Source organism: Poromitra crassiceps, assembly GCF_964638095.1.
Source record: "Poromitra crassiceps genome assembly, chromosome: 28".
In the NCBI taxonomy this organism is placed as follows: domain Eukaryota; kingdom Metazoa; phylum Chordata; class Actinopteri; order Beryciformes; family Melamphaidae; genus Poromitra; species Poromitra crassiceps.
The window spans coordinates 2,868,694-2,896,346 of NC_139651.1; the positions used below are offsets into that span (position 1 = coordinate 2,868,694).

The 27,653-nt window shown below is 45.6% G+C and overlaps 1 protein-coding gene across 2 annotated transcripts in view; it reads right to left on the bottom strand.

The window, feature by feature from the left end:
* rasa3 (RAS p21 protein activator 3) overlaps window positions 1–27,355 on the bottom strand; it is a 72,917-nt gene extending 45,562 nt beyond the window's left edge. For both annotated transcript variants that reach the window (XM_083662337.1, XM_083662336.1), the window contains exons 1-3: window positions 27,249–27,355; window positions 5,965–6,082; window positions 3,289–3,392 (exon numbers count right to left, since the gene is read on the bottom strand). In XM_083662337.1, coding sequence (XP_083518463.1) covers window positions 3,289–3,392; window positions 5,965–6,082; window positions 27,249–27,303 — 277 coding nt within the window. In that variant the 5' untranslated portion in view covers window positions 27,304–27,355. The remainder of the gene's footprint in view (window positions 1–3,288; window positions 3,393–5,964; window positions 6,083–27,248) is intronic.
* Between the last annotated feature and the right edge of the window lie 298 nt (window positions 27,356–27,653).

Sequence of the window (27,653 nt, forward strand, 5' to 3'; positions counted from 1 at the left end):
CAGCTAGGCTTTCGGTTCTATAAAAGCCATTATTTTTTGTATTGACTTGAGTGATACACTTTACTAAAAAAAATATTATATCACAATAGTGATGTCAGATTTGCTTAGGTCAGAGCTATGGAATATTAAATCATCCATCTCGCCCAGCCCTAATTTGATTGTTATGTTTTAGTTTTACATCAAATGAATTAGATGAACTAAATCGTTTACATACTATATTACCAAAGCACACACATACATACCTAACCCTAAAAATGTGTGTTGCCTGCTAGCTATCAGACAGCATAGAGAGACTTAAATATGTGCTGTATCGGTATCGGATCGAAATCGGTATCGAATCGGGTATCGAAATTTGATCGGAATCGGATCGGTTTTGAGCTAAAATATCGAAATCGGATCGGAATTGAAAAATCTCGATCGCAGCATCTCTAATGCACGTACACGCACGTACACACACACACACACACACACACACACACACACACACACCTGCACTCATTAGTACAGCAGGGATAACAGATGAGGATCAAAAGAGTGACAGTACTTTGTGCAACACTATACTGCAGAAGGTGGGTTACCAGCAGTCACAACACTATACTGCAGAGGGTGGGTTACCAGCAGTCACACTGCAACAATAGTAAATTGTCCAAACATTTTGACCCAGATATCGCTGTCAAGTTAAATCCTCGTAACTCCAGTTTTGGGGATTTTAAAGGGATACTCCACTTTTTGGGAGTTTAGCTCATTTGCCACACCCCCCCCCCCATAGGAGCTGCAGTACAGACAGGCAGAAGTAATCAATAGGAGCAGATAGGAGCTGCAGTACAGACAGGCAGAAGTAATCAATAGCAGCAGCTAGGAGCTGCAGTACAGACAGGCAGAAGTAATCAATAGGAGCAGATAGGAGCTGCAGTACAGACAGGCAGAAGTAATCAATAGGAGCAAATAGGAGCTGCACTACAGACAGGCAGAAGTAATCAATAGGAGCAGATAGGAGCTGCACTAAAGACAGGCAGAAGTAATCAATAGGAGCAGCTAGGAGCTGCAGTACAGACAGGCAGAAGTAATCAATAGGAGCAGATAGGAGCTGCAGTACAGACAGGCAGAAGTAATCAATAGGAGCAGATAGGAGCTGCAGTACAGACAGACAGAAGTAATCAATAGGAGCAGATAGGAGCTGCAATACAGACAGGCAGAAGTAATCAATAGGAGCAGCTAGGAGCTGCAGTACAGACAGGCAGAAGTAATCAATAGGAGCAGCTAGGAGCTGCAGTACAGACAGGCAGAAGTAATCAATAGGAGCAGATAGGAGGTGCAGTACAGACAGGCAGAAGTAATTAATAGGAGCAGATAGGAGGTGCAGTACAGACAGGCAGAAGTAATCAATAGGAGCAGATAGGAGCTGCAGTACAGACAGGCAGAAGTAATCAATAGGAGCAGATAGGAGCTGTAGTACAGACAGGCAGAAGTAATCAATAGCAGCAGATAGGAGCTGCAGTACAGACAGGCAGAAGTAATCAATAGGAGCAGATAGGAGGTGCAGTACAGACAGGCAGAAGTAATCAATAGGAGCAGATAGGAGCTGCAGTACAGACAGGCAGAAGTAATCAATAGGAGCAGATAGGAGGTGCAGTACAGACAGGCAGAAGTAATCAATAGGAGCAGAGAGGAGCTGCAGTACAGACAGGCAGAGGTAATCAATAGGAGCAGCTAGGAGCTGCAGTACAGACAGGCAGAAGTAATCAATAGGAGCAGCTAGGAGCTGCAGTACAGACAGGCAGAAGTAATCAATAGGAGCTGCAGTACAGACAGGCAGAAGTAATCAATAGGAGCTGCAGTACAGACAGGCAGGCAGAAGTAATGTATGCTGTATTGGTTTGGTTGAAGAGTGAAAACACATTCCTCCTGAAACACCACTGACTCAGCAGCACGTTAGCATGGAGACAGACGGAGAGAGCCCGACGGCCAATCGCTGCGTCAACATCTGGGGCTCATCAACAGCAACAGCCAATCAGAGCACAGGGACAGACACATGGCTGGAACTCATGCAGTCCTGTGTGTCTAATTATACAAAGGATCGTTCTTGTCCTCAGTTCTGATTGGCTGAGTCTTGTAATCATTTGTAACAAACACACACCTGTGACCGCATAACAGTTGCTAAATACCTAAATATGAATGCACTAACCAAAAACCACTGCTACTGTTGCTTAGCAAACACATTGTTTTAGCTACTGTGATATTATATATATATATATATATATATATATATATATATATATATATATATATTATATATATATATATATATATATATATATATATATATTATATATATATATATATATATATTATATATATTTTATATATATATTATATATACACACACACACAGTATATATTAGGGGTGTCACGATACACTCAGTTCACGATACGATACGTATCACGATACTGGGTTCACGATAACGATACGATACGATACGATTTTAACAATATTTTTTAAAACTTGAATAATGACAATATATGACTGGAAAAGTAGTATTTTATTTGAAATGCACAAATACAAAACATGCTGTTGTGGGAAATTGTTATTACAATAACAACTAGAAAAAACATGAGATTGGAGATAAGGCTTATCTTGAAATAGAATGAGTTAGATTTACTTTGAACTAAAAGGTTTCTCAGCAGTATAAATTCTCATTATGCATCTTCAGTTTTTCTTCAAACTCAAACAACAAGACTTTTCTTAATCTATTTTTTATGCATCTTCAGTTTTTCCTGTCAAGTAAACAGTTTTGCCAGAAACTCAATTGAATGGTTTCTCTCCTGTATAACTTCTCATGTGTCTCTTCAGAGACTTGTTCAACTGAACTACTTTCCACACATTGAACTTCAACAAACAAAGACGTTTCTTAGTCTATTTTTTGAAAAAAAAAAAAAAAAAAAAAAAAAAAAATTTTTTTTTTGCGATATGAGATTTCATCTCAACGATACATATCGTGACGTTTTACTATCGCGAAATTTCGTGGGACGATATATTGTGACACCCCTAGTATATATACATATATATACTGCATATATATATATATATATATATATATATATATATATATTTATATATATATATATATAAAGCCTACATAATTTTTTTCTATCAGTTAATAATAGATTAAAAATAAGATTTATTGAACATTTGCATTCTTTATTTAGTACAACGGTGTGTTACTGCTGTTAAAATAAGCCATTTGTTGCAGTGCTTCAGTGCTCGTAGCTGTTCTAAAGTTCACCCACCGATGCTGGAGTCCCTCCTGAAGACGTCCCTGTCGAAGATGTAGAAGGAGAGGTGTCTGAAGCTGCGTGGGATCTCACAGTAGAAGTCCTCCCCGTAGAACGGACTGCAGGAGAGAGGAGACACAAGGAGGCGCTGATTCAAACCGCGCTACGTGTGGGCGGGGGAGAAGTGGGAGCGAGAAAAGAAGTCTCTTTCTCTGCTCTGATAGAAAAATATATGGTTGAAAATACACAGCTGTCAGAAGATGAGCAGTAGAGGGGAGGGGAGGAGGAGGAGGAGGGGGGATGCAGAATCTCCCATAGAAATCAACTGGAGGACTGTGTCCCAAAAGAATAAATAATATAAATATATATATAAATAAGAAGTAGAAAGAAAAGAATCCATTGAAATCACATGTTTCACTAGTCCTCTGTCACCTATTGGGCAGGTTGAGAGACAGTCTAAAACAGGGGTGGGCAACTATTTTTCATGGGGGGCCACATGAGAAACCCAGATTGTTGCCGGGGGCCGAACAAATATTGTCATGCCGTAACCCATGGACGGGCAACTTTGATGATAGAGAGGGCCACAAAAAATGTCCTCGCTACCAGGTTTTGCTGAGGGCCGAACGGCGCCAGCGCGAAACATTTGGTGCATTTGAAGCCAGGTTTAGAGGAATAACTCATTTTAAATTAACAGTTGTGATGTCATTATTCAGTCTTAACCACCAATATTTGATCCTTTTCTCACTCACTCCTATGTCACCACCTGCTCTCCCTGCAGGGCTTGAAATTAACTTTTTTCACCACCTGCCAATATGGCTGCTAGATTTTAAAGTTACCAGCCAATTCGAATTTCCACTATCCGAAATGTTTTTCTTGAAATAAACCAGAATATGAGTGGGTTAATTTAAACATTTAAGTATCAGTAAGTGGCCCGGGATTCTCAAAGCCTGTGTTGAGGGTCACACAAGAACAAAAATGCACTCTTGAAGCTAAATAAATCCAAAACCAACAAGTCAACAGTCATTTCTTACACATGAGATTACTTTTAGCCTTTTAGTCATAAATATTATTGAAAGATATTCCATATTCCAGACTGAAATGGTATAACAGAAGAGTATTGGCCAGAATGACATGAACATTTGGACACTTATTCAGCGGGTATCTTGCATGTTGCGTTCAGGTGCACTGTAAAAAAAAAAAAAAAAAAAAATCGTGGGCCACACAGGGGGCCGTATGTTGCCCATGTATGGTCTAAAAGATGTAAAATACAGTGTTGTATGCTGTTGTATACTGTATGTCCCACACTGCTCAAACAGCCACTATAGGCTAGACTGGGCATCTCTGTGTTAAACAATGAGCCAAGCCCCCAGGCCTGATATTAACAATTACTGACTGCAGTGCATTCCGCCCGCCAGCAGGGCCAAACAGATAGACACGACTGCATTGACGAACACGCGCACAAATACAGACTCCTTCCTTAAATACCATTAACTCAATGTTGTCAATTACAACTCTCTGCACGCGGAAATGTTTTCCCTCGTTTCCTCATCGGCCCAGCCAACTGACAACTCATCAGCGTGGGAGGAGGAAACCACAATGTACTTTGCCATCTATAATCTTTGAGTAATAGTGAGCGCAGTTAATATCTATGTGAGTCTCCGTGACCGATAAAGTAGCACAGTATATGGGATAAGTTGTGGAAAACTGATGTGGAACTTGACAGGCGACTCCGCTTTTCTTTGTTTTGGTTGAATCTCAAATGTTACAAATCCAGCTGTAGTTATACTAAATCAATGTCATAGATCTTTATCTAATCCTAAAACTTTCCCTAAAGGTTTGGCTGAATGTAGGTGGGATTATTTGCACTAAATATATCACCACTACATTTGTAATTGACAGTCTCCGAAAAGTGCTAACGTACCTTAAAACAGGGTTCTCCCTTGGGCAATAAATTCCTAGGATTTTAGCAAAATCCTTTGCCATGCCATTCCCATCTCCCTAAAGGCCCAATTATACTCAACGTTAAAGACGGAGACGGAGACGGACAGAGCCTTCTGTCCGTACTCTGCGTTCATTTCGTCCGTTTTCTGTCCATCATCTGAAAGCTTACGGAGACGCATGAAACGGAGCAAAACTACACACATACTCATACATTTGACTCTCTACTGCCCACTGCTGGATGTATTGCTTAACATGATACCAACATGAAAGACGCATGGAAGTATGTGGGCAGTGACGATTACACCGTTTGAAACGGACGCCCTTATTTACGAATGAAAATGGAGTATAATTGGGCCTTTAGTCACATATAGTCAAATCAAAGTGTTGAATGTTTTTGAAGAATGGTTTGAATTTGTAATGGCTCAAAACCTGAAAAATGAGATTTTAAACACTTCCATGCAAAAAAAAGCAACAACTTTACACATAAAACACATTTCCATTCCCATTTCAGCTTTGCCCATTGAGGTTTAGTCGAGTGGGCAGGCTTTCTTGAGGCCAATGCATAAGTACTAAAAACCGCAGTTCCTCGAAGGGCCACTTGAGACGGGTTGCGAAAGCGAGTCAGTCCCCGTTCAACCCCCATCTTAAAATGTCCGAGTTTACAGCACACTATGGTCTTAACCTATGACTCAATGTACAATGTTCAGATGCAGACAGAGGGAGGAAGGAGGAGTGGAACGCTCGGCGTACCAGAGGGACTTCTCGATGATCTTGGTCCTGAAGACCTCCTCTTGGTCCAGGTTGACAGTACAGTAACAGTCCCTCATCCTGTTCGGTCCTGGGTACGGAGGGATGTTCTTTGCTTCACCTGTACAGAGGAAAGGACAAAGGGGAGATTGGCGTTCTATTTATGGACATTGTTCTAAGCGATTACAACGTGTTTATTACGGTACATGATTCGTATTTATTTATTTATTTATTTATTTATTTATTTATTTATTTATTTATTTATTTATTCACAGGGATGCAAACTCATGGAGAGTGACAAAGGTGACAGACACCACAGCAGACAGAAAACCACTCAGAGGTCCTCCTATTTTTGGATGAAAAAGGTGACACTGTGTCACTTGAAGGTGGCTAGTTTGTATCCTTGTATTCATGTATTTATTTATTTATTCATTCATTCATTCATGAATAGTGGAAACATTCCAAGTATAACACACACACACACACACACACACAGGGTTACGTAAGTTCACATGTGCGTTTGCGTTGGCGAGGGGGCTCAGAGAGCTGCTGGGACGTTTCTGCTCAGCTGCCAGGGTGTATCACTCGTTTCTTATCCACACTTACATTCGCTAACATTACATCACCAAATCCCACAGCACAGATAATGAGCTTAGCTCTGCGCGGCTAGCTACTTTTACACTGGGGCACATAAACATCAAGCCATGTTCCTACACAGACACACACACACACACACACACACACACACACACACACACACACACACACACACACACACACACACACACACACATATACATTTGCAAAGTCAAAATGTAACTTGTAAAGTTTACAAAATGTAAACTTTTCTTGTGTCCTTGCATCCTTGTGTGTGTGTGTGTGTGTGTGTATGTGTGTGTGTGTGTGTGTGTGTGTGTGTGTGTGTGTGTGTGTGTGTGTGTGTGTGTGTATGTGCGCGCGCACATGTGCGTGTGTTGTTGTTAGATCTGTGAATGAAAGAATCTGCGTGGGACAAGTCCTCTGGGTCCTGCTGGAGCTCAATCTGTTCATCAAACACGTGTGACAGATAGCACTCCCTTTTCAAAGAATGCTGTCCAACCACCCACCAAGACAGACACACACACACACAGTACACACACACAGTACACACACACACACACACACACACACACACACAAACTCCACAAAGAGGGTGTTCCAGTCCCTAGGGACCAATACAACCTCCTCTATGGAGCAATGTCTCCGTGTGAGTGGCTGCTCTGTTACTTCCTGTGTTCTCCCCTGGGGACTGTCACACTCTGTAGTCTACAGTTACCAGCATGTTCGCCCGGCCTCTCTGTCATTATCTGCTCGGGAATCTGATGCTGTCACTCAGCAGCAAAGCTCAGTTACGACAACTCACTCAGTCACTGTCGCGTTGTGGAACGTCTTCACAACGACTGGATGTCTCCAGGGCGCAGAGTCATGTTTACCCCCATGGCTGCTGGGTATATACCATTACGCGTTCTACTTAAAATAATAAGTCTACTGTCTGCTGCATTATACATATTCTTTGGTCAGAGAGGTGCACCGATTGATCGGTGCCGCCGATCATAAACCTTGTAAACAGGTCATCGTTTTAGCGCGCGATAGCAATCCAATCATCGTTTCAACTGTCTGATCAAAAATGATGATTAAATTTCCAGATCAGAAAATCAGTAGGTGATCCAATTTGCGGCAGGCAGCAGAACGTTAGTGTATACTATAGGCATGTCGTTTATCCAGCATTCAGAGTTCATTTCTGAAGTTGTGTTTTGAATTTCACAGATTAGATCCAATATATACTGGAGTGTACAGACACTGGACAGAAGGCAGAGGCTGTGCTGTGCTGCATGCTGCGGAGAAAAGGTTTCTCCAGAGCCGTGTATATAGAGGAGTCGCGACATCTCCATTCACTCCAATGGACCCGTTTTTTACTCTCAAGAGTTCCAGGAAGTAAGGTTCTGGATTAAGCAGCGGTGTCGAGTTGCAGCAAAATGGACAGTTTGTGTTGTACTTTGATTTGATTTGATTTTTTTAATCAAATTGTAAATTATCAGCTTTATTTTAGCATTCAAAAGTAGCGCGAGACCCCTTCCTGGCTGTTCATTGGCTAATGAGTCTCGCATTTTGGTCCTCCGCTGACGCCACTCTCTCTCTAAATTGCTCTGGGTTTCACGACTCCAGTGGTGTAAGCACCTCAGTCATCAAGCACACACACACTGACATGTAATTACTATGTTAAACCTATGTATTTACACAGGGATAGGCCAGCTATGTCATGCAGAACAACCTGGCAAAACACAGTGCTGTATTGGAATTACACTATTTATGGCAGCTGTGTACTTTTGCGTGATCTTATCATTGTTAGTTTAAACTGGGTAAACCGCGTCGGTTTAAAATCAGTGATCAGCCAATCACAAATTAAAAAAAAATAAGCAAACGAGAATACCTCCTCCGTGTGTCCCTATTGATCCATAATGTTACATAGAGGACAAATATAGAGCAATAGAGTGCCTGCCAAAGTGACGTCCTCTTCCGCATTCAGCATACAAACCAAGGGATTTAATTCGCTATTCATTTTTAAATTTTTCTAATTTGTGTAACTGTGAACATGATTTTTGCAGAGATCTGAGTGTGCAGATGCTGCTTTTTTCTTTCATAAAATGCTTATAACTCAGACCAAAATGAAAAAATAAAAACACTCGGACCAAAAATAAAAACCTTGATTTAAAAAATATATGTTTTATTTTTTGTATATAAAAACCTTGATTTTTTTTTTATTACGATTTATTTATTTTTGGTGTAAATAATAAAAAAATGTAAATCCCTTGGTTGGTTGGTTGGTTCATACGCTGAACCTGGAAGAGGGCTTGACTTGGGCATGACTTTGGCACACAAAGACAAATAAAGGTGAATCCGTGTCGTGCCAATAGAGCGCTCTAGTACAATGCAACACAATGTGATGGCTGCCAGCTGCTGGGGAGGCTGATTCACACACAGCACCGTGCTCATTCACAAAAATCACAACATCCATTCACAAAATGAACAGGACACCTCCTCGAGTCACACGGAGGGCGGCCGGGGCGAAGCACCACGCCTTGGTCGTTGGCTTTCATTGAACGCCACTCTTGTGTTTACGTGTGAGTTTAGAGGGGCGCTGACGTCAATCCCCTGGGGATCAGCGGTTGGCGACAGCAGGTCGGTAAGGATCTGGAAGTCTCTGTCTCTCTCTCCTCTCTCTCTCTCTCTCTCTCTCTCTCTCTCTCTCTCTCTCTCTCTCTCTCTCTCTCTCTCTCTCTCTCTCTCTCCTCTCTCTCTCTCTCTCTCTCTCTCTCTCTCTCTCTCTCTCTTCACTCTCATAGGCCTCCTTCCTGTAATCCTTCCCAATAGGCCGCTGCTCTCCGATCTCTGTTTTCCTCCGACACTCATTCATGATCTGCAGGTGTCTTGATTGGATTGTGGCGTCCAGGTCGCCATCGTGAACCAAAGCATCGTGGATCATCACAGCTTCCTCAGCCGTGTGTGTGTGTGTGCGTGCGTGTGTGTGTGTGTGTGTGTGTGATGATGATGAGTTGATTCTGTTGGACACCAAACCTCTGTAGCCAATCGGAGAGCTAACGGAGAGAACTGACCCATCCTAAGCCCCCCCCCCCCCCTGCAGTTACTGTTGCTAGGTAGATAGATAAGATAGATAGATAGATAGATAGATAGATAGATAGATAGATAGATAGATAGATAGATAGATAGATAGATAGATAGATAGATTAGATAGATAGATAGATAGATAGATAGATAGATAGATAGATAGATAGATAGATAGATAGATAGATAGATTTTTATTTCTGTGTCATGCACCATATTCAAGGTGCCCAGCCCGTCTGGGCTTACAAGACACAAATCATTCAAGTTCAACAATACAAACAAATCAACAAACAAGCTACAAAACGCTCAAACATAAACAAGACAGAGTTATATATTCAGATGAACAACTTCTCCATTCTGAATTTCCAAGCCCTCCCAATAAACCTGGCCAAACTGGGCAGGTCAATCTTTTAGGCTGCAGCTGACAAGACTGTCAAAACCAACGTTAATATCTCAAAAACTAACCGACGTCGTATCGCTTCTATTTTGACATTGTGAGTGAGAGCAGATGCGGCTGAAGGGTTTGCGCTGTACACACACACACACACGCACACACACACGCACGCACACACACACACACGCACACAACGCACACACACACACACACACACACACACACACACACACACACGCACACACACACACACACACACACACACACACACAGAGAGAAAACAAATGCAAACTTTCTACAGGCAAACATACAAACAGGAAATGCCCTACATGTGTTTCCCTCCTCCTCCACACATGGTGCTGTGGTGTGGTGTGAATGTAAAGTGGACCCAGCTGGAGGCCAGATGAATGTGACCTGTGCCTATTCAACACAACTAATGTGTTCTGGGGACACATACCTACATAGCATAGTCGTTGCCATGGTTACAGACACAGGGGTTGACAATTGGAACTTCCTGTTTCAGGGAGAAGGATTGCCTGAGGCAAAGAACTTTTATGGAAAGAACTGACAGCTCCATATTGCCCCATTGCAACATCAGCGCCCAGGCAGCCTCCGCCATTTTTTATTTTTGGAAGCGTGACAGCGCCAAAAGAACCTCGCAACAGGCTCGCAGTGGTCAGCTGCGGTAGCGCGGGCCCCTATAATCAGCCTCTCTAAACAGTAACTCAACGGGAGAACACTCTAAATTTCGTGGATTCACATCTTTTCTGGGCGTACTGCAAATCTTGATTGAAGTGGTGTAGTGCAGGGATGTAAAACAACAACCATATTGTGGAAACTAAGCAAAATTTTTCGTTTTCTTTGTTTAGTTTTTTCAAGATAAATAGCTAATGCGGCTGTCGTCCACTCCGTCAGAAGTGTGTTGCCGTGGTATTAACCTCGGGTCCTTTGCATTTACTATTTATCTTGAAAAAACTAAAAGAAAAAAATGAAAAATTTTGCTTAGTTTCCACAATATGGTTGTTGTTTTACATCCCTGCACTACACCACTTCAATCAAGATTTACAGTACGCCCAGAAAAGATGTGAATCCACGAAATTTAGAGTGTTCTCCCGTTGAGTTACTGTTTAGAGAGGCTGATTATAGGGGCCCGCGCTACCGCAGCTGACCACTGCGAGGCGCATTCTGTTTCCAAAAATGGCTGGAGTGTCCTCTCTTTCCTTCCATGCTCTTTGCCTGAGGTCCAGACCTTCCGATCCGCCCACTCCACTGAGTTGAGTGAGTTGACAATGGGCCTTTTTCCACAACAGCCATTTTGTGTCTAAAAGGCAAACACAGGTGCGACCAAAACATTAACGAGGGCCCCAGCAGCACTGGAGCACCTAAATGGATTGGAAGTTGGAAAGCCCTCATTAATGTTTTGGTTGCACCTGTGTGTTGTTTACCCTGCCTTTTAGACACAAAATGGCTGCTGTGGAAAAAGGTCAATTCAGTCTGACATCAGGCTAGGAGAAGGAGGTACTGGGCGGTAATAGTGTGTTTCGCTTATTTGTGTGTGTGTGTGTGTGTGTGTGTGTGTGTGTGTGTGTGTGTGTGTGTGTGTGTGTGTGTGTGTGTGTGTGTGTGTGTTGTGTGCATATGATGGAGAGTGAGTCTGTTACAAAAGGAATCAGAAGGATAAGCCTCTCCAATAAGCTGCCATTCAGATGCATTAGATTAGAGACTTCATTATAAAAGCAGCATCTGTAACCCGCTCTCTCAGCCAGCACATCTCTCAGCTCGCTCCTTCTCTCCTTCCCTTGTCTCCTATACTCCCTGTTTCTCTCCTTCCCTTGTCTCCTATACACCCTGTTTCCCTCCTTCCCTTGTCTCCTATACTCTCTGTTTCCCTCCTTCCCTTGTCTCCTATACTCTCTGTTTCCCTCCTTCCCTTGTCTCCTATACTCTCTGTTTCTCTCCTTCCCTTGTCGCCTATACTCTCTGTTTCCCTCCTTCCCTTGTCTCCTATACTCTCTGTTTCCCTCCTTCCCTTGTCTCCTATACTCTCTGTTTCCCTCCTTCCCTTGTCTCCTATACTCTCTATTTCTCTCCTTCCCTTGTCTCCTATACTCTCTGTTTCCCTCCTTCCCTTGTCTCCTATACTCTCTGTTTCCCTCCTTCCCTTGTCTCCTATACTCTCTGTTTCCCTCCTTCCCTTGTCTCCTATACTCTCTGTTTCTCTCCTTCCCTTGTCTCCTATACTCTCTGTTTCTCTCCTTCCCTTGTCTCCTATACTCTCTGTTTCTCTCCTTCCCTTGTCTCCTATACTCCCTTTTTCTCTCCTTCCCTTGTCTCCTATACTCTCTGTTTCCCTCCTTCCCTTGTCTCCTATACTCTCTGTTTCCCTCCTTCCCTTGTCTCCTATACTCTCTATTTCTCTCCTTCCCTTGTCTCCTATACTCTCTGTTTCTCTCCTTCCCTTGTCTCCGATACTCCCTTTTTCTCTCCTTCCCTTGTATCCTATACTCTCTATTTCTCTCCTTCCCTTGTCTCCTATACTCTCTGTTTCCCTCCTTCCCTTGTCTCCTATACTCTCTGTTTCCCTCCTTCCCTTGTCTCCTATACTCTCTGTTTCTCTCCTTCCCTTGTCTCCGATACTCCCTTTTTCTCTCCTTCCCTTGTATCCTATACTCTCTATTTCTCTCCTTCCCTTGTCTCCTATACTCTCTGTTTCCCTCCTTCCCTTGTCTCCTATACTCTCTGTTTCCCTCCTTCCCTTGTCTCCTATACTCTCTGTTTCCCTCCTTCCCTTGTCTCCTATACTCTCTGTTTCTCTCCTTCCCTTGTCTCCTATACTCTCTGTTTCTCTCCTTCCCTTGTCTCCTATACTCTCTGTTTCTCTCCTTCCCTTGTCTCCTATACTCCCTTTTTCTCTCCTTCCCTTGTCTCCTATACTCTCTGTTTCCCTCCTTCCCTTGTCTCCTATACTCTCTGTTTCCCTCCTTCCCTTGTCTCCTATACTCTCTATTTCTCTCCTTCCCTTGTCTCCTATACTCTCTGTTTCTCTCCTTCCCTTGTCTCCTATACTCCCTTTTTCTCTCCTTCCCTTGTCTCCTATACTCTCTGTTTCCCTCCTTCCCTTGTCTCCTATACTCTCTATTTCTCTCCTTCCCTTGTCTCCTATACTCTCTGTTTCCCTCCTTCCCTTGTCTCCTATACTCTCTGTTTCCCTCCTTCCCTTGTCTCCTATACTCTCTGTTTCCCTCCTTCCCTTGTCTCCTATACTCTCTGTTTCTCTCCTTCCCTTGTCTCCTATACTCTCTGTTTCTCTCCTTCCCTTGTCTCCTATACTCTCTGTTTCTCTCCTTCCCTTGTCTCCTATACTCTCTGTTTCTCATCTTCCCTTGTCTCCTATACTCTCTGTTTCTCTCCTTCCCTTGTCTCCTATACTCTCTGTTTCTCTCCTTCCCTTGTCTCCTATACTCTCTGTTTCTCTCCTTCCCTTGTCTTCTATACTCCCTGTTTCCCTCCTTCCCTTGTCTCCTATACTCTCTGTTTCTCTCCTTCCCTTGTCTCCTATACTCCCTGTTTCCCTCCTTCCCTTGTCTCCTATACTCTCTGTTTCTCTCCTTCCCTTGTCTCCTATACTCTCTGTTTCTCTCCTTCCCTTGTCTTCTATACTCCCTGTTTCCCTCCTTCCCTTGTCTCCTATACTCTCTGTTTCTCTCCTTCCCTTGTCTCATATACTCTCTGTTTCTCTCCTTCCCTTGTCTCCTATACTCTCTGTTTCTCTCCTTCCCTTGTCTTCTATACTCCCTGTTTCCCTCCTTCCCTTGTCTCCTATACTCTCTGTTTCTCTCCTTCCCTTGTCTCCTATACTCCCTGTTTCCCTCCTTCCCTTGTCTCCTATACTCTCTGTTTCCCTCCTTCCCCTGTCTCCTATACTCCCTGTTTCTCTCCTTCCCTTGTCTCCTATACTCTGTTTCTCTCCTTCCCTTGTCTCCTATACTCCCTGTTTCCCTCCTTCCCTTGTCTCCTATACTCCCTGTTTCCCTCCTTCCCTTGTCTCCTATACTCCCTGTTTCCCTCCTTCCCTTGTCTCCTATACTCCCTGTTTCCCTCCTTCCCTTGTCTCCTATACTCTCTGTTTCCCTCCTTCCCTTGTCTCCTATACTCTCTGTTTCTCTCCTTCCCTTGTCTCCTATACTCCCTGTTTCTCTCCTTCCCTTGTCTCCTATACTCCCTGTTTCCCTCCTTCCCTTGTCTCCTATACTCTCTGTTTCCCTCCTTCCCTTGTCTCCTATACTCCCTGTTTCCCTCCTTCCCTTGTCTCCTATACTCTCTGTTTCCCTCCTTCCCTTGTCTCCTATACTCCCTGTTTCTCTCCTTCCCTTGTCTCCTATACTCCCTGTTTCCCTCCTTCCCTTGTCTCCTATACTCCCTGTTTCTCTCCTTCCCTTGTCTCCTATACTCTCTGTTTCCCTCCTTCCCTTGTCTCCTATACTCTCTGTTTCTCTCCTTCCCTTGTTTCCTATACTCCCTGTTTCTCTCCTTCCCTCGTCTCCTGTACTCTCTGTTTCTCTCCTTCCCTTGTCTCCTATACTCCCTGTTTCTCTCCTTCCCTTCTGTGGTTCTCAAATTTTCTCAGGACCCTAACCTAAACTGACAGAATTAGACCACGGACCCCCATTTGATAGCATTTTGTCCCACGGTCCCCCATATGATAATAAGATTGATGCTTTTAGATGTTTTATTACAGAAAGTGTATAAAACCCATGACCCAAATAGTCATTGTGTTACTTATGAATGGAATTATAGCTAAAATAAATGACCCCCCGTTTTGGCTGGGGAACCCGCTCAAGGAGCCCTGGGGGTCCCCGGACCCCCATTTGAGAACCACTGTGCTAATCTATTTTCTGCCTTGCTCCCCCCCCCCCCCCCTTTTTTCACCTGCTTTCTTTTCCTTTTGCTCTATCCCCCCCCCCCCCCCCCTCCCCTTCCCTTGTCTCCAGGGGGCGCTATCTGACGCTATCCCCCACTATCGCTGTGTCGTGTCTCTCCTCAAGATTCCAGATAAGCAGAAAATAACAACAGCAGCAGCACAGCTCTCTCTTTTCATCGAGCGAGCGAGCATCATCATCATCATCATCATCATCATCACTGCTGCCGCCGTTGGAGAAGATCTACATCAGTATCTGAGCAAGACAAAGTGCAGAGACGCTCGCACGTGTCGTGCACAGACACCCTCACACACACGTGTGTGTGCACAAAACATACTGCGGGGGGCGCCGCTGAGCAGCAGAATCACAGAGAGAGAGAGAGAGTGAGAGAGAGAGAGAGTGAGAGTGAATGAGAGGAGATCAACACAACAAAAGGTAGAGTCCCCACCTCATTCCAGCAGAGGAGAGGGAAGAAGACATTTAGGAAAGGCAGATGAAGGGATATGTATCAAGACAAACATGTAGTAGAACATCGGGATGCTGCTGCACGATATATTATCGCAATCATATTGCTATCGGATTTGTTTAATATCCGTATCGTTCCAATGAGCAAAATGACAGCAATGTTAAATATCGGTTATCGTATCGAGCCACATTTTTTATATTGAGAGGAAGCAAAACAGTAAATGTATGATTTATGGGCTTTTTCAAATGTTTTGGAAATAAAGAAAGGCGTGACTTTTTCAAATTCAAAGTGTTTACATGTGTTTTTCAGTATGTACAACATTTGATTATTATAGAAACTTTGATCATAACGACATCGCGGCCGTCTGGCTGCATGTGGAGGTAAAAGCACTCGCCCTACCACTGCAGAGACCCGGGTTCTAGTCCCGGGCAGAAGGTACTTCCGGGTTGGTCAAGCATCGCTAACAGACACATTCGGCTGCGTCTGCGTCACCGCGGGTGGGGTATGTGTCCTAGTAGTCACTGCACTAGCGCCTCCACTGGTCGGTCGGGGCACCTGTTCGGAGGGTAAGGGAACTGGGGGGAATAGTGTGTTGTGATCCTCCCACCACCCACCCACACCCCATAGCCACTCCCCCTACCCACCCCTCGAATCGCGACTCTCTATGACCTTCCTATCCCTAGCTATAGCCCCTTTTACCTAGCCCCGCCCCCCTTCCTTGATGATGGAACAGACAGACGTGAGGTCACGGTGACCTTGAACTTTGGACCAGCAAAATCGAATCAGTTCATCCTTGAGTCCGAGTGGATGTTTGAGCCAAATTTGAAGAAGTTCCCTCAGGGCGTTCCTGAGATATAGCATTAACGAGCATTAACGAGCATTAACGAGCATTAACGAGCATTAACGAGCTTCCGATGACACGGCTATCAGCGGCGGAGGCATGAGAAGAAAAGAGGAAGCCCGAGCAAATGATGTAACACAATGGATGCAGTGAATGTGTTGTTTTGTTCCTCTCTTCCTCTCGTTCACATGTTCAGTTCAGACAGACACACACTCGTGTACAGTTGCAAATGCACAGACACACACACACACACACACACACACACACACACACACACACACACACACACACACACACACACACACGACTCGTGATATTCCGACAAACATAACGCACTCAAAAAACACACTCAAGGGCGCTAACGCCTTCAGTGGCTGTGCACAGATCAACCCGGGCTCTCCTACCAAGCCTGGGAAACACACGCTTAAAGGGAGGGGGCGTCACTGAGAAAACACACAAGCAGAGAGGGGAGGAATACTGCAGAAAGAGGGAAGAGGGAGGGGTGGAGAGAGAGAGTGTGTGTGACAAATACAGAGAGAGAGAGAGAGAGAGAGAGAGAGAGAGAGAGAGAGAGAAGGAAAGTGTGACAGAGAGAGAGAGCAAGAGAGAGGTCACCCAGATAGAAGACTGGAGAGCGGTTAGCTTTGGAGAAACAGGAAATGAGATGAGGAGAAAGGAATTTCAACTGGATCCAAGATGTAGTTTAAAGGCAATGAACAACCCAGTTACCCCTGAAAGCGTGGAGGGGGGGGGGTGAGTGTGAGAGAGAGACAGAGAGAGACAGAGAGAGAGAGAGAGAGACAGAGAGACAGACAGAGAGAGAGAGAGAGAGAGTGGGCGGGGGGGGGTGGGAGACTGAAACCATTTTATTTGGAGGTACCCGAGGCGAGTATAGCATCAAAACAAGAAGCGAAACCTAACTGTAAATGTCATAATAGTATTTCCGCAATGATTGTAGATGAAAACATTGAGAGCATGGACCCACGCACACACGCACACACACACACACACACACAGGCCTACACTCTAAGTCAGGGGTGGGCAACTGGCGGCCCGCAGGCCACATGCGGCCCCCGACCTCACTCAGTGTGGCCCCCCTGGGTCAATTTCAAAAAATTTAAAAATTAAAAAATTACAATGCGGACGTTTTTGGATAGGTTAGGTTAGACCACCAAAAATATGTTTTTATTTTACTGTACAACCCAGAACATGGCGCTAATGGCGTTAGCATTGTCCATCTACATACTGTTTTAAATGTCTTAAATCACTGTTTAAAAAAATTTGAAGAGCAAAAATGAGGTGAGCCGTTTGTATCTAATGTGAGTGGCTCTAACTGTGGTATATTGACCCCTGGTATATATGCTCGATATATACCACAGCTGTGAGGGAGCCAATCAGATTGCTTGATTTGAGAGAGCCGTTTTATAATAAATAATAACAACACACAACTCTCCATCTTGGTTTCAACACCTCCGATCTCTCTTAATTAACACCCGGTGTAGTTTAGCACCAGTTCACAGCAGTGTAGGTATCTTAGCTCTAGTGGGCGCCAGCCATTACTCAGCTACTGGATACGACGCCGTCGACCACAAACTGTTCACACGATTGCCTCATCGCGTGTGTGTGTGTGTGCGTGTGTGTGTGCGTGCGTGTGTGTGTGTGTGTGTGTGTCTGCGCGTCGCGGCGGGGGCGTGGAGACGGACAGCGCGTCAAACGTGGGGTTTAGCGTTACCAAGGCTGGCTGGTAGCCGTGCGCCACTCCTCGGTTTCCCCCCCTGTGATATAAACCAGTGTTCAGTTACTGATCAAACTCGCTCTCTGTCTGTCGCGCATGGCTCGGGGCTAATGTTCACACAGTGATACTTTAGTGTGAATGGAAAAATTGTGTAAAACCAAAACACACACACACACACACACACACACACGGGCACATGGGCACATGCTCACAAGATCTTGAGTTTAAGCACGAAGAGGCGACATGCTGTGTGTAACAAAATCAGTCTTTTGAAACCGCCCTCTCAGACCAAGGGAAGAAATCAGAGTCAACAAGCTGGTATGTTCATTCAGGATGTGAGTGTAGTGTTTCAGACGATGGCGGGCCGTGTAACTCTAGTTCGAGGCACTAGGCAGGGGGAGAGAGAGAGAGAGGTGATAGTCAGAGGAGGGGAGAGAGACTAGAGAGCTGCTCTCTTTATAAGGCCTGAGCCTGCAGCAAGTCCTGGTCAAGAATACAGCCAGCACATTAGCTTCCCCTCCTATCCACTTACATAAGTCTGAGAATACTACACACTCTTGTGTGTTTTTAAGATGTGATATGAGGACAGATCCCCCCCCCACACACACACACACACATGCACACATGCACACACACACATGCACACACACGCGCGCGCGCATGCACACGCACACAAACACGCATGCATAAATGCCAAGCAGATATGCTATCTTTTGCAAGCGCAGGAAGGGGAGAGAGAGAGAGAGAGTTTGCGAGAGTTTGTCCCTGTATGTGGCAAGTTGACATTGCTGCTGTTGCCAAGGGAGAGTATAGCACTGTTGCAAAACCATGCTTTAAAGGGACAGCTCACCCTAAAATCCAAAATACATATTTTTCCTCTCACCTGTAGTGCTATTTATCCATCTATATCGTTTTGTGTTAGCTGCCTGAGTTTTGGAGATATCGGCCGCAGAGATGTCTGCCCTCTCCCCAATACAATGGAACTGGATGGTACTCGGCTTGTGGTGCTCAAAGTGCCAAAGAAATACATTTGAAAAACTCAACAGCATCGTCTCTTTCCAGAAATCATGACCCGGTTACTCAAGATAATCCACAGACTTTGTTGTGAGCAGTTTCATGTAGGAACTATTTTCTTTTGCAGTCTAATGTAGGAACTAGCTAGCAGCTAGCAGCTGTAGTTTGGCCAAAAGAAAATAGTTCCTACATAAAACTGCTCATAACAAAGTCTGTGCATTATTTTGAGTAACCGGGTCATGATTTCTGGAAAGAGACATTGCTGTTGAGTTTATCAAATTGATTTTTTTGGCACTTTGAGTGCCATCCAGTTACATCGTATTGGAGAGAAAGCAGTGTAATGGTAAAATGTATCAATCAATCATTTTGCTCTCACAGCAGAAACTCTGCGGACGATAAATAAAGGATAACATAACTTAACTTGATATCTCCAAAACTCAGGCAACTAACACAAAACGATATAGATGGATAAATAGCACTACAGGTGAGAGGGAATATATGTTTTTTGGATTTTACGGTGAGCTGTCCCTTTAATCAGTGTGTGCGTGTCGAGTCAGTTGTTGCAGCACTTGGTGACCTGTGTGCGATCTGTGTTTAAAGTGATTTGGATTTGGTTTAACAACACATGTTGTTATGTCATTGTGAGCAGGTAGAGGTTATAACAGGGAGGGATCAGCTGCGCGTCTCTCCCACCAGGGGGCATCTGAAGGACACGCCCGAAGGAGCGGCACGGGCATCTTATATTTACCCCGTATTGACCCTGCATGCTGGGCCCATGGTAATACTTCCCCCCTATAGAGAGGCAAAGTGACCGCCTACTTCCTGCTTCAGCACTGTACCAGAGATTTTCATCCGCCATTTATTTTCCCATCCACATTTCGTAAAATGCGTATAAAACTAGTTTTACTTGTTCAAACCAAACGGTACAGATATATTTAGAAACAGGAGAGATCGCATAACATTTCACTGGGACCAAAACGTTTAAAAAAAATGCGGGTTTAAAGAAAAAAAAATTCAATGTTGTTTTTTTAAGTTTTGGTCCCAGGGAAATGTTCTATGGTCTCTCCCGATTATAGCGTTAGCTGAACCGTTTGGTTCGACGAAGTACAACTATTTTATAAGCATTTTACGAAATGTCTACGGGAAAATAAATGGCGGATGAAAATCTCTGGTACAGTGCTGAAGCAGGAAGTAGACGTTCCACTTTGCCTCTCTATTCCTAGTACTGTGTTCCCGTGGAGGGTAGACATGACAGGGTGCTGCTGTACCCAACCCGGATTATTCCACCAGCCTAAACCTGCCTGGAACCCAAACACAGTCTGCGACATCTAAACAGTCAAACCCACATGTTTACAGGTAACCACTTCCCAGAGGAGGAAACCTGCATATAGTATGCCTGCAATGCATGCCAGCTGCCCCAGACCCATGAGCAATCATATAGCTCCATGTGCAGTTTCTGTGAATTTATTTGTGCGACACCTGAACCAACACACCAAACGGGATGCGAACCCGCCACCGATATAAGAGTGGGGCGACGTCCGGGCGTCCGGCAAGAGAGTGTGAAACATTCCTCCCCTCTCACCCTCGCTGTGTCTCTCCTATTCAGTCTGGACAGGAGGAACGCTGTGTGTCTCCTATTCAGTCTGGACAGGAGGAACGCTGTGTGTCTCCTATTCAGTCTGGACAGGAGGAACGCTGTGTGTCTCCTATTCAGTCTGGACAGGAGGAACGCTGTGTGTCTCCTATTCAGTCTGGACAGGAGGAACGCTGTGTGTCTCCTATTCAGTCTGGACAGGAGGAACGCTGTGTGTCTCCTATTCAGTCTGGACAGGAGGAACGCTGTGTGTGTCTCCTATTCAGTCTGGACAGGAGGAACGCTGTGTGTGTCTCCTATTCAGTCTGGACAGGAGGAACGCTGTGTGTGTCTCCTATTCAGTCTGGACAGGAGGAACGCTGTGTGTCTCCTATTCAGTCTGGACAGGAGGAACGCTGTGTGTCTCCTATTCAGTCTGGACAGGAGGAACGCTGTGTGTGTCTCCTATTCAGTCTGGACAGGAGGAACGCTGTGTGTGTCTCCTATTCAGTCTGGACAGGAGGAACGCTGTGTCTCTCCTATTCAGTCTGGACAGGAGGAACGCTGTGTGTCTCCTATTCAGTCTGGACAGGAGGAACGCTGTGTCTCTCCTATTCAGTCTGGACAGGAGGAACGCTGTGTGTGTCTCCTATTCAGTCTGGACAGGAGGAACGCTGTGTGTGTCTCCTATTCAGTCTGGACAGGAGGAACGCTGTGTGTGTCTCCTATTCAGTCTGGACAGGAGGAACGCTGTGTCTCTCCTATTCAGTCTGGACAGGAGGAACGCTGTGTGTCTCCTATTCAGTCTGGACAGGAGGAACGCTGTGTGTCTCCTATTCAGTCTGGACAGGAGGAACGCTGTGTGTGTCTCCTATTCAGTCTGGACAGGAGGAACGCTGTGTGTCTCCTATTCAGTCTGGACAGGAGGAACGCTGTGTGTGTCTCCTATTCAGTCTGGACAGGAGGAACGCTGTGTCTCTCCTATTCAGTCTGGACAGGAGGAACGCTGTGTGTCTCTCCTATTCAGTCTGGACAGGAGGAACGCTGTGTCTCTCCTATTCAGTCTGGACAGGAGGAACGCTGTGTCTCTCCTATTCAGTCTGGACAGGAGGAACGCTGTGTGTGTCTCCTATTCAGTCTGGACAGGAGGAACGCTGTGTGTGTCTCCTATTCAGTCTGGACAGGAGGAACGCTGTGTGTCTCCTATTCAGTCTGGACAGGAGGAACGCTGTGTGTGTCTCCTATTCAGTCTGGACAGGAGGAACGCTGTGTCTCTCCTATTCAGTCTGGACAGGAGGAACGCTGTGTGTCTCTCCTATTCAGTCTGGACAGGAGGAACGCTGTGTGTGTCTCCTATTCAGTCTGGACAGGAGGAACGCTGTGTGTCTCCTATTCAGTCTGGACAGGAGGAACGCTGTGTGTGTCTCCTATTCAGTCTGGACAGGAGGAACGCTGTGTCTCTCCTATTCAGTCTGGACAGGAGGAACGCTGTGTGTGTCTCCTATTCAGTCTGGACAGGAGGAACGCTGTGTGTCTCTCCTATTCAGTCTGGACAGGAGGAACGCTGTGTGTCTCTCCTATTCAGTCTGGACAGGAGGAACGCTGTGTGTGTCTCCTATTCAGTCTGGACAGGAGGAACGCTGTGTGTCTCCTATTCAGTCTGGACAGGAGGAACGCTGTGTGTGTCTCCTATTCAGTCTGGACAGGAGGAACGCTGTGTGTCTCCTATTCAGTCTGGACAGGAGGAACGCTGTGTGTGTCTCCTATTCAGTCTGGACAGGAGGAACGCTGTGTGTCTCCTATTCAGTCTGGACAGGAGGAACGCTGTGTGTCTCTCCTATTCAGTCTGGACAGGAGGAACGCTGTGTCTCTCCTATTCAGTCTGGACAGGAGGAACTCTGTGTGTGTCTCCTATTCAGTCTGGACAGGAGGAACGCTGTGTGTCTCCTATTCAGTCTGGACAGGAGGAACGCTGTGTGTCTCCTATTCAGTCTGGACAGGAGGAACGCTGTGTGTCTCCTATTCAGTCTGGACAGGAGGAATGCTGTGTGTCTCCTATTCAGTCTGGACAGGAGGAACGCTGTGTGTCTCCTATTCAGTCTGGACAGGAGGAACGCTGTGTCTCTCCTATTCAGTCTGGACAGGAGGAACGCTGTGTGTCTCCTATTCAGTCTGGACAGGAGGAACGCTGTGCGTCTCCTATTCAGTCTGGACAGGAGGAACGCTGTGTGTCTCTCCTATTCAGTCTGGACAGGAGGAACGCTGTGTGTCTCCTATTCAGTCTGGACAGGAGGAATGCTGTGTGTCTCCTATTCAGTCTGGACAGGAGGAACGCTGTGTGTCTCCTATTCAGTCTGGACAGGAGGAACGCTGTGTGTCTCTCCTATTCAGTCTGGACAGGAGGAACGCTGTGTGTCTCCTATTCAGTCTGGACAGGAGGAACGCTGTGTGTCTCCTATTCAGTCTGGACAGGAGGAACGCTGTGTGTCTCCTATTCAGTCTGGACAGGAGGAACGCTGTGTGTCTCCTATTCAGTCTGGACAGGAGGAAGTTTGGGAACCTCTGTTGGCCAGCTGCCAGGGGAAGGGGGGGGGGGCTCTGTCACTGGAAACCCGCTTCCCTCTCCTGGGCTCACCCTGGCCTGATCCCCCCAATGCGGACAGCTTGAATACAGCCTCAGGCCGCGTGTCCCATATAGCTTCTTTATCTGACAGTTAAACGCTGGAAGTACGCCGGGGAGCGCTGATCCCAGTGCACAGTATGCAAGGAAGCACTCTCTGAAAGTAAAGTTAGCTCAGCCGCAGTAGCTAGCTTGATAGCTGACAGCTAACATTAGCTAACAACACGCATACAGTGATTTAGCTCAACACTCACCAGAAATATTAAAGTGTCTGTCTAGCCAATCTGCTCCCACAATTGAGCCTTTCTGTCTCGGTTGTGTGATAGTTTCTCCATATGATTAGTTGCCAGAAAAGGAGCACCCGACACCAGCGTCTTTCTGAAAAGTTCAAATATTTTCAGCTTGAAGCGCTGTGAAAATAGACGCTGGGCGCAGCAGCGCACTTTCTCTAGACGTCCGTGTGCGCCCGCCTACGCTCGCTCCTCATTGGAAACAACAGAAAAAAGACGCAGGAGCTTAGAAAAAGAAGCTATACGGACACACGGCCTGAGGCTTCTGTTTCCCACCGCTCGTACCGTGTTATACTGTCAGAGTAATACCTCTTCTTCACAACATCTGATCTAGTCTTCTCCATCCACTAGTATGACCCACCCAGGGATCAACAGTATTTCCACACGACATCCAAAATGACTTATTTGTATGGTAGCAACACTATTAAATGGTGATAATAACACGTTGCCAGGCCACCAGCAGAGGCTCAGCAGTACAGGACAAGGAGCTTATCGGCCTATGAGATGAGGGGCAGCAATGAGACTTGTAAGGCTGATGATGATGACAGAGGCCGCCATGTTCCCGGGAACGCCACTCTCTGTCCCATCCTTTGCTCTGGGCCACATGGCCTGCTGGCAGTGCTCTGAGCTCTGGGAAGATCCAAACCTTGAACTTGAGACTTCAACAGCTAATTCTAAAATATGCAGAGAAAGTACAATGTTATTATTTACTTACGGGCTAACAAATTTGGTTGATCATAGAAGTCCAGATTTCATTGTTCCAAAGATGTGTATGCATTCTCACTCAGAACACAAAATGCAGCTATTTTAATGTCATTTAATAATACAATAATGTGACTTGGCACATTTCTTGAAGGAGTGTTCATTGCAACAACAAGACATTTTGTGACGTGTTTCAATCACAATCCAGCCTTGAGTCACGTCTGTCATACGTCTTGGGTTTCTGTGACAGGTCACAGGAGAGTCAAACGTGGGCGGATGGTGCCAAGGCGCCCAGCTGTGCCACCGGGGATTCGCGCTCTCTCCCCCCGAGCGCTCCGAGACAACCGGAGCCGCTGACAGACGAACCGCAAACCTGCTTCTGTCTGTGTGAGTGAGAGACACACATCACCTCTGTCTCTCTCTCTCTCTGTCTGTCTCACTACATCTGCTTCGTATTAGCTTGTTGCCATGCAGGAAAAAACACAATTCTTTTGTAGTCTATTCTCCAGCCAATCAGGAAGTGAATTGGGGGTAGCTTCCTGCTTCCTGTGTTCCCCCGCGGACGGTACAGACTGGAGCCCAGTAGCCCCTGTTCAGTTTCTGTAATGTTCCTCCAGGAAACTGAGGAGAGTCATCATCTGGCCGGGGCAGGCGGGCACAACAATAAGAAGTTCTTCTTCTTCTACAGATATGTGGCAGGTTTTCAACTCAAGAGTGATTTGCCAACCTCAGTTTCATGCCAAAGGACGTGACTTTGGTGAAAACAGTGTGATGCAAGGGTTGCACAGGCACTACTGGGAGCAGAGAGCCATGGGGATCAGACAGACAAGCGAATGCTGCTGCTGCTGCTGCTAGGTAACGAGAGTCTGTCTATACCGTCTCAAAAGGGGGCACGGTGGCGCAGTGGTAAGCGCTGTCGCCTCACAGCTAGGAGGACCTGGGTTCGATTCCCACCTGGGACGCTGTGAGCGCTGAAGGAGTGCGTGCCCGTCCGCATGTCCCCGGTGGGGTCGTCAAAAAAGGGCCTTTCTGTGTGGAGTTTGCATGTTCTTTTTGGTTAGATCCACAACAAGCATCAGAAAGGGGGCTTAGAAAGAGAGAGCGGGGGGGTGTATAAGCAGGTGGAGAGGGTGGCGAGAATGAGTAGTTACTACATTACCTTACCAATTAGTGGCAATAAATTATAGATAACAAATAATAAACTATAGGCCTATATATAACTCATAAAAGATTGTTTACCGCTGACATGATAAATAGTCAAATAGCCAAGTTGCATCTAAGAAAAAGCTTGTGACACTGAGGGGTCTGGAGCTAGGGGTGGGCGATATGGCCCTCGAATAATATCACGATATTTCAGGGTATTTCTGCGATATGACAAAAATATATTTTTATTATTAATTTCATGAACATACAAATGCAAAATATGACTGTGGTTTGTTCTGTACTGTATGTTCTTTTGGAACCAAACCACTTCCACACTACTGAAGCCACTCCCCCTTTTGGAATTAACTCCTCCTCCACCCACGTGGGTGGAGCCGCTTGCAGCCATGCTTGTTGTTTGTGCGTAGTGTACGTCATACCGTCACGCAGCGTGATGGTGTGACGTCATTACATCAACAGTCTCAGGAATATTTCCATTATCACAATATCACGATATGAATTTTGGACAATATCAATATGAAGTGCACCGATATATAGTGATAACGATACGATATGGCAGGCACACCCCTATCTGGACCTCCGCTAATTCAGCATTTAATGACAGGAAGCAAACACTGCAAACAGGAGGTAAGGAGCTTAACAAGGGGCCATTGGCTATCTGGCTTCTGGATTGTTGTTGTGGTCTGGCATCAACACCACACACCCCACAGCTCGGGATGTGTGTGTTTGTTGTCATTTCCCCCCTCCCTCCCTGCTCATCCTCTTCTGTCACAGGTCTGGAGTCAAAACAGTCCTGACTGACTGCCTGCACACGACACGACCAGCCAGGGTGAATGGGGTGCCAGATGTCAGTGGAAATGAAAGAGGGAGGTCCCAAACATCCCCCACCATCAGCCTGGGCTCATAATGAGAGCACAGGCACTGTTGTGTGAAAGATCAAAATGTCCAAATCACTCTAATATTGCTGTGACAATATGGGTGTGTCAAACTCAAGATTATTGTGACCATATCATACTTAATGGCGTTTTATCTCGTAATAATAGGAGATTAAAAACACCTTATTCCTATAGGTACTTATGCATTTGCTCTGATATACTGGTATCATGCATAGCATCTCTCTCAAATTCATTATGGGTTGACTATGTGTTTTTAGTTAGGGTTCTTAATGTGGTGACCCCAGTGACTCATAGTTTCCTATTTTTTTTTAAGGAGAAGCTCCACTGCATATTAGCAAATTCAATAAAACGCATATTGCACAGAAGCAGTGGGCACTCTGCCTATATGGGTCTATTCTGATCATATGCATGCACCTATGCATTTGACAAAACAAGGATACATATTTATTTGGGAGTTCCTTTGTATATAAAATATGCAAATCTGGGCTAACGTTAGACATCTAGCTACTTGCTAGACAGTCTCTAAGCATTGGTGTTTGGAGGGGAAAGGAGGGGAAAGGAGGGGGGTACAATAAGTGAATGGGTGTCTGGTGGGTGTCCTCAGCAGGGTGTATTGGACCTGAACGTGGTGCCCAGGCAGGGAAACCATCTGGATCTGCAGCTGTGCCGCCTATGTCGCTCTCAGCCTCCTCCTAAATATGATCCAACCAGCAGTTCGGATCTGCAACAATGTAGCCCTCTCAGATCTGCTCTTTACGCCAGCTGTTCAAACCCCACGATTTCATGGGCTTTGAATTCCTCTCTTCTATTTATTTATTTATTTACAATTTGCGTTTTGTAGTCTGGTCTAAGAAACGTGTGATTTGAATTTACAATACAAGAACAAGACCGATCTGTCCTGCCCCAGTCTCTCCAGACCACCAGCCCCCGATGCTTGCTTGCATGGCCCGTTAACGTATCCATTGAGGCGCGCAGGCAGACAGACAGACTGGGGGTAGGGAATCTCTTCTTACCTATTTTTATTTTAACGCTCTGGAAAACCCGGAGACCTTCCTCTTCCACCGCCATGCTTGCACCGTGGCTCTTTCCCTGCTTCGGACTAGTGAATAGCGACGATTCTCCTCCACGGTGAACGGCCTCTCCAGCGCGCTGCTATTCCAGGGGTTTTGCACATCTAGGCTGTCCGGACAGTGACCATTCTCTCCGTCCCCCGTCCGCTGCTGCTGCTGCTGCTGCCTGGCTGGTTGGCTGGGAACAAGCAGGCAGGCTGCTCGACAAGGCAGGCGGCAGCAGTGCCAGTGGAGGCGTGGCTCCACACAGCGCCACCTCCGTGTTCCATATATGGGGGCTGATTCATGCCACAGAGAAGCATGTGAAGGAAGATATTGCAGGTGCTTTGCTAGCTGTCCACAATGCCT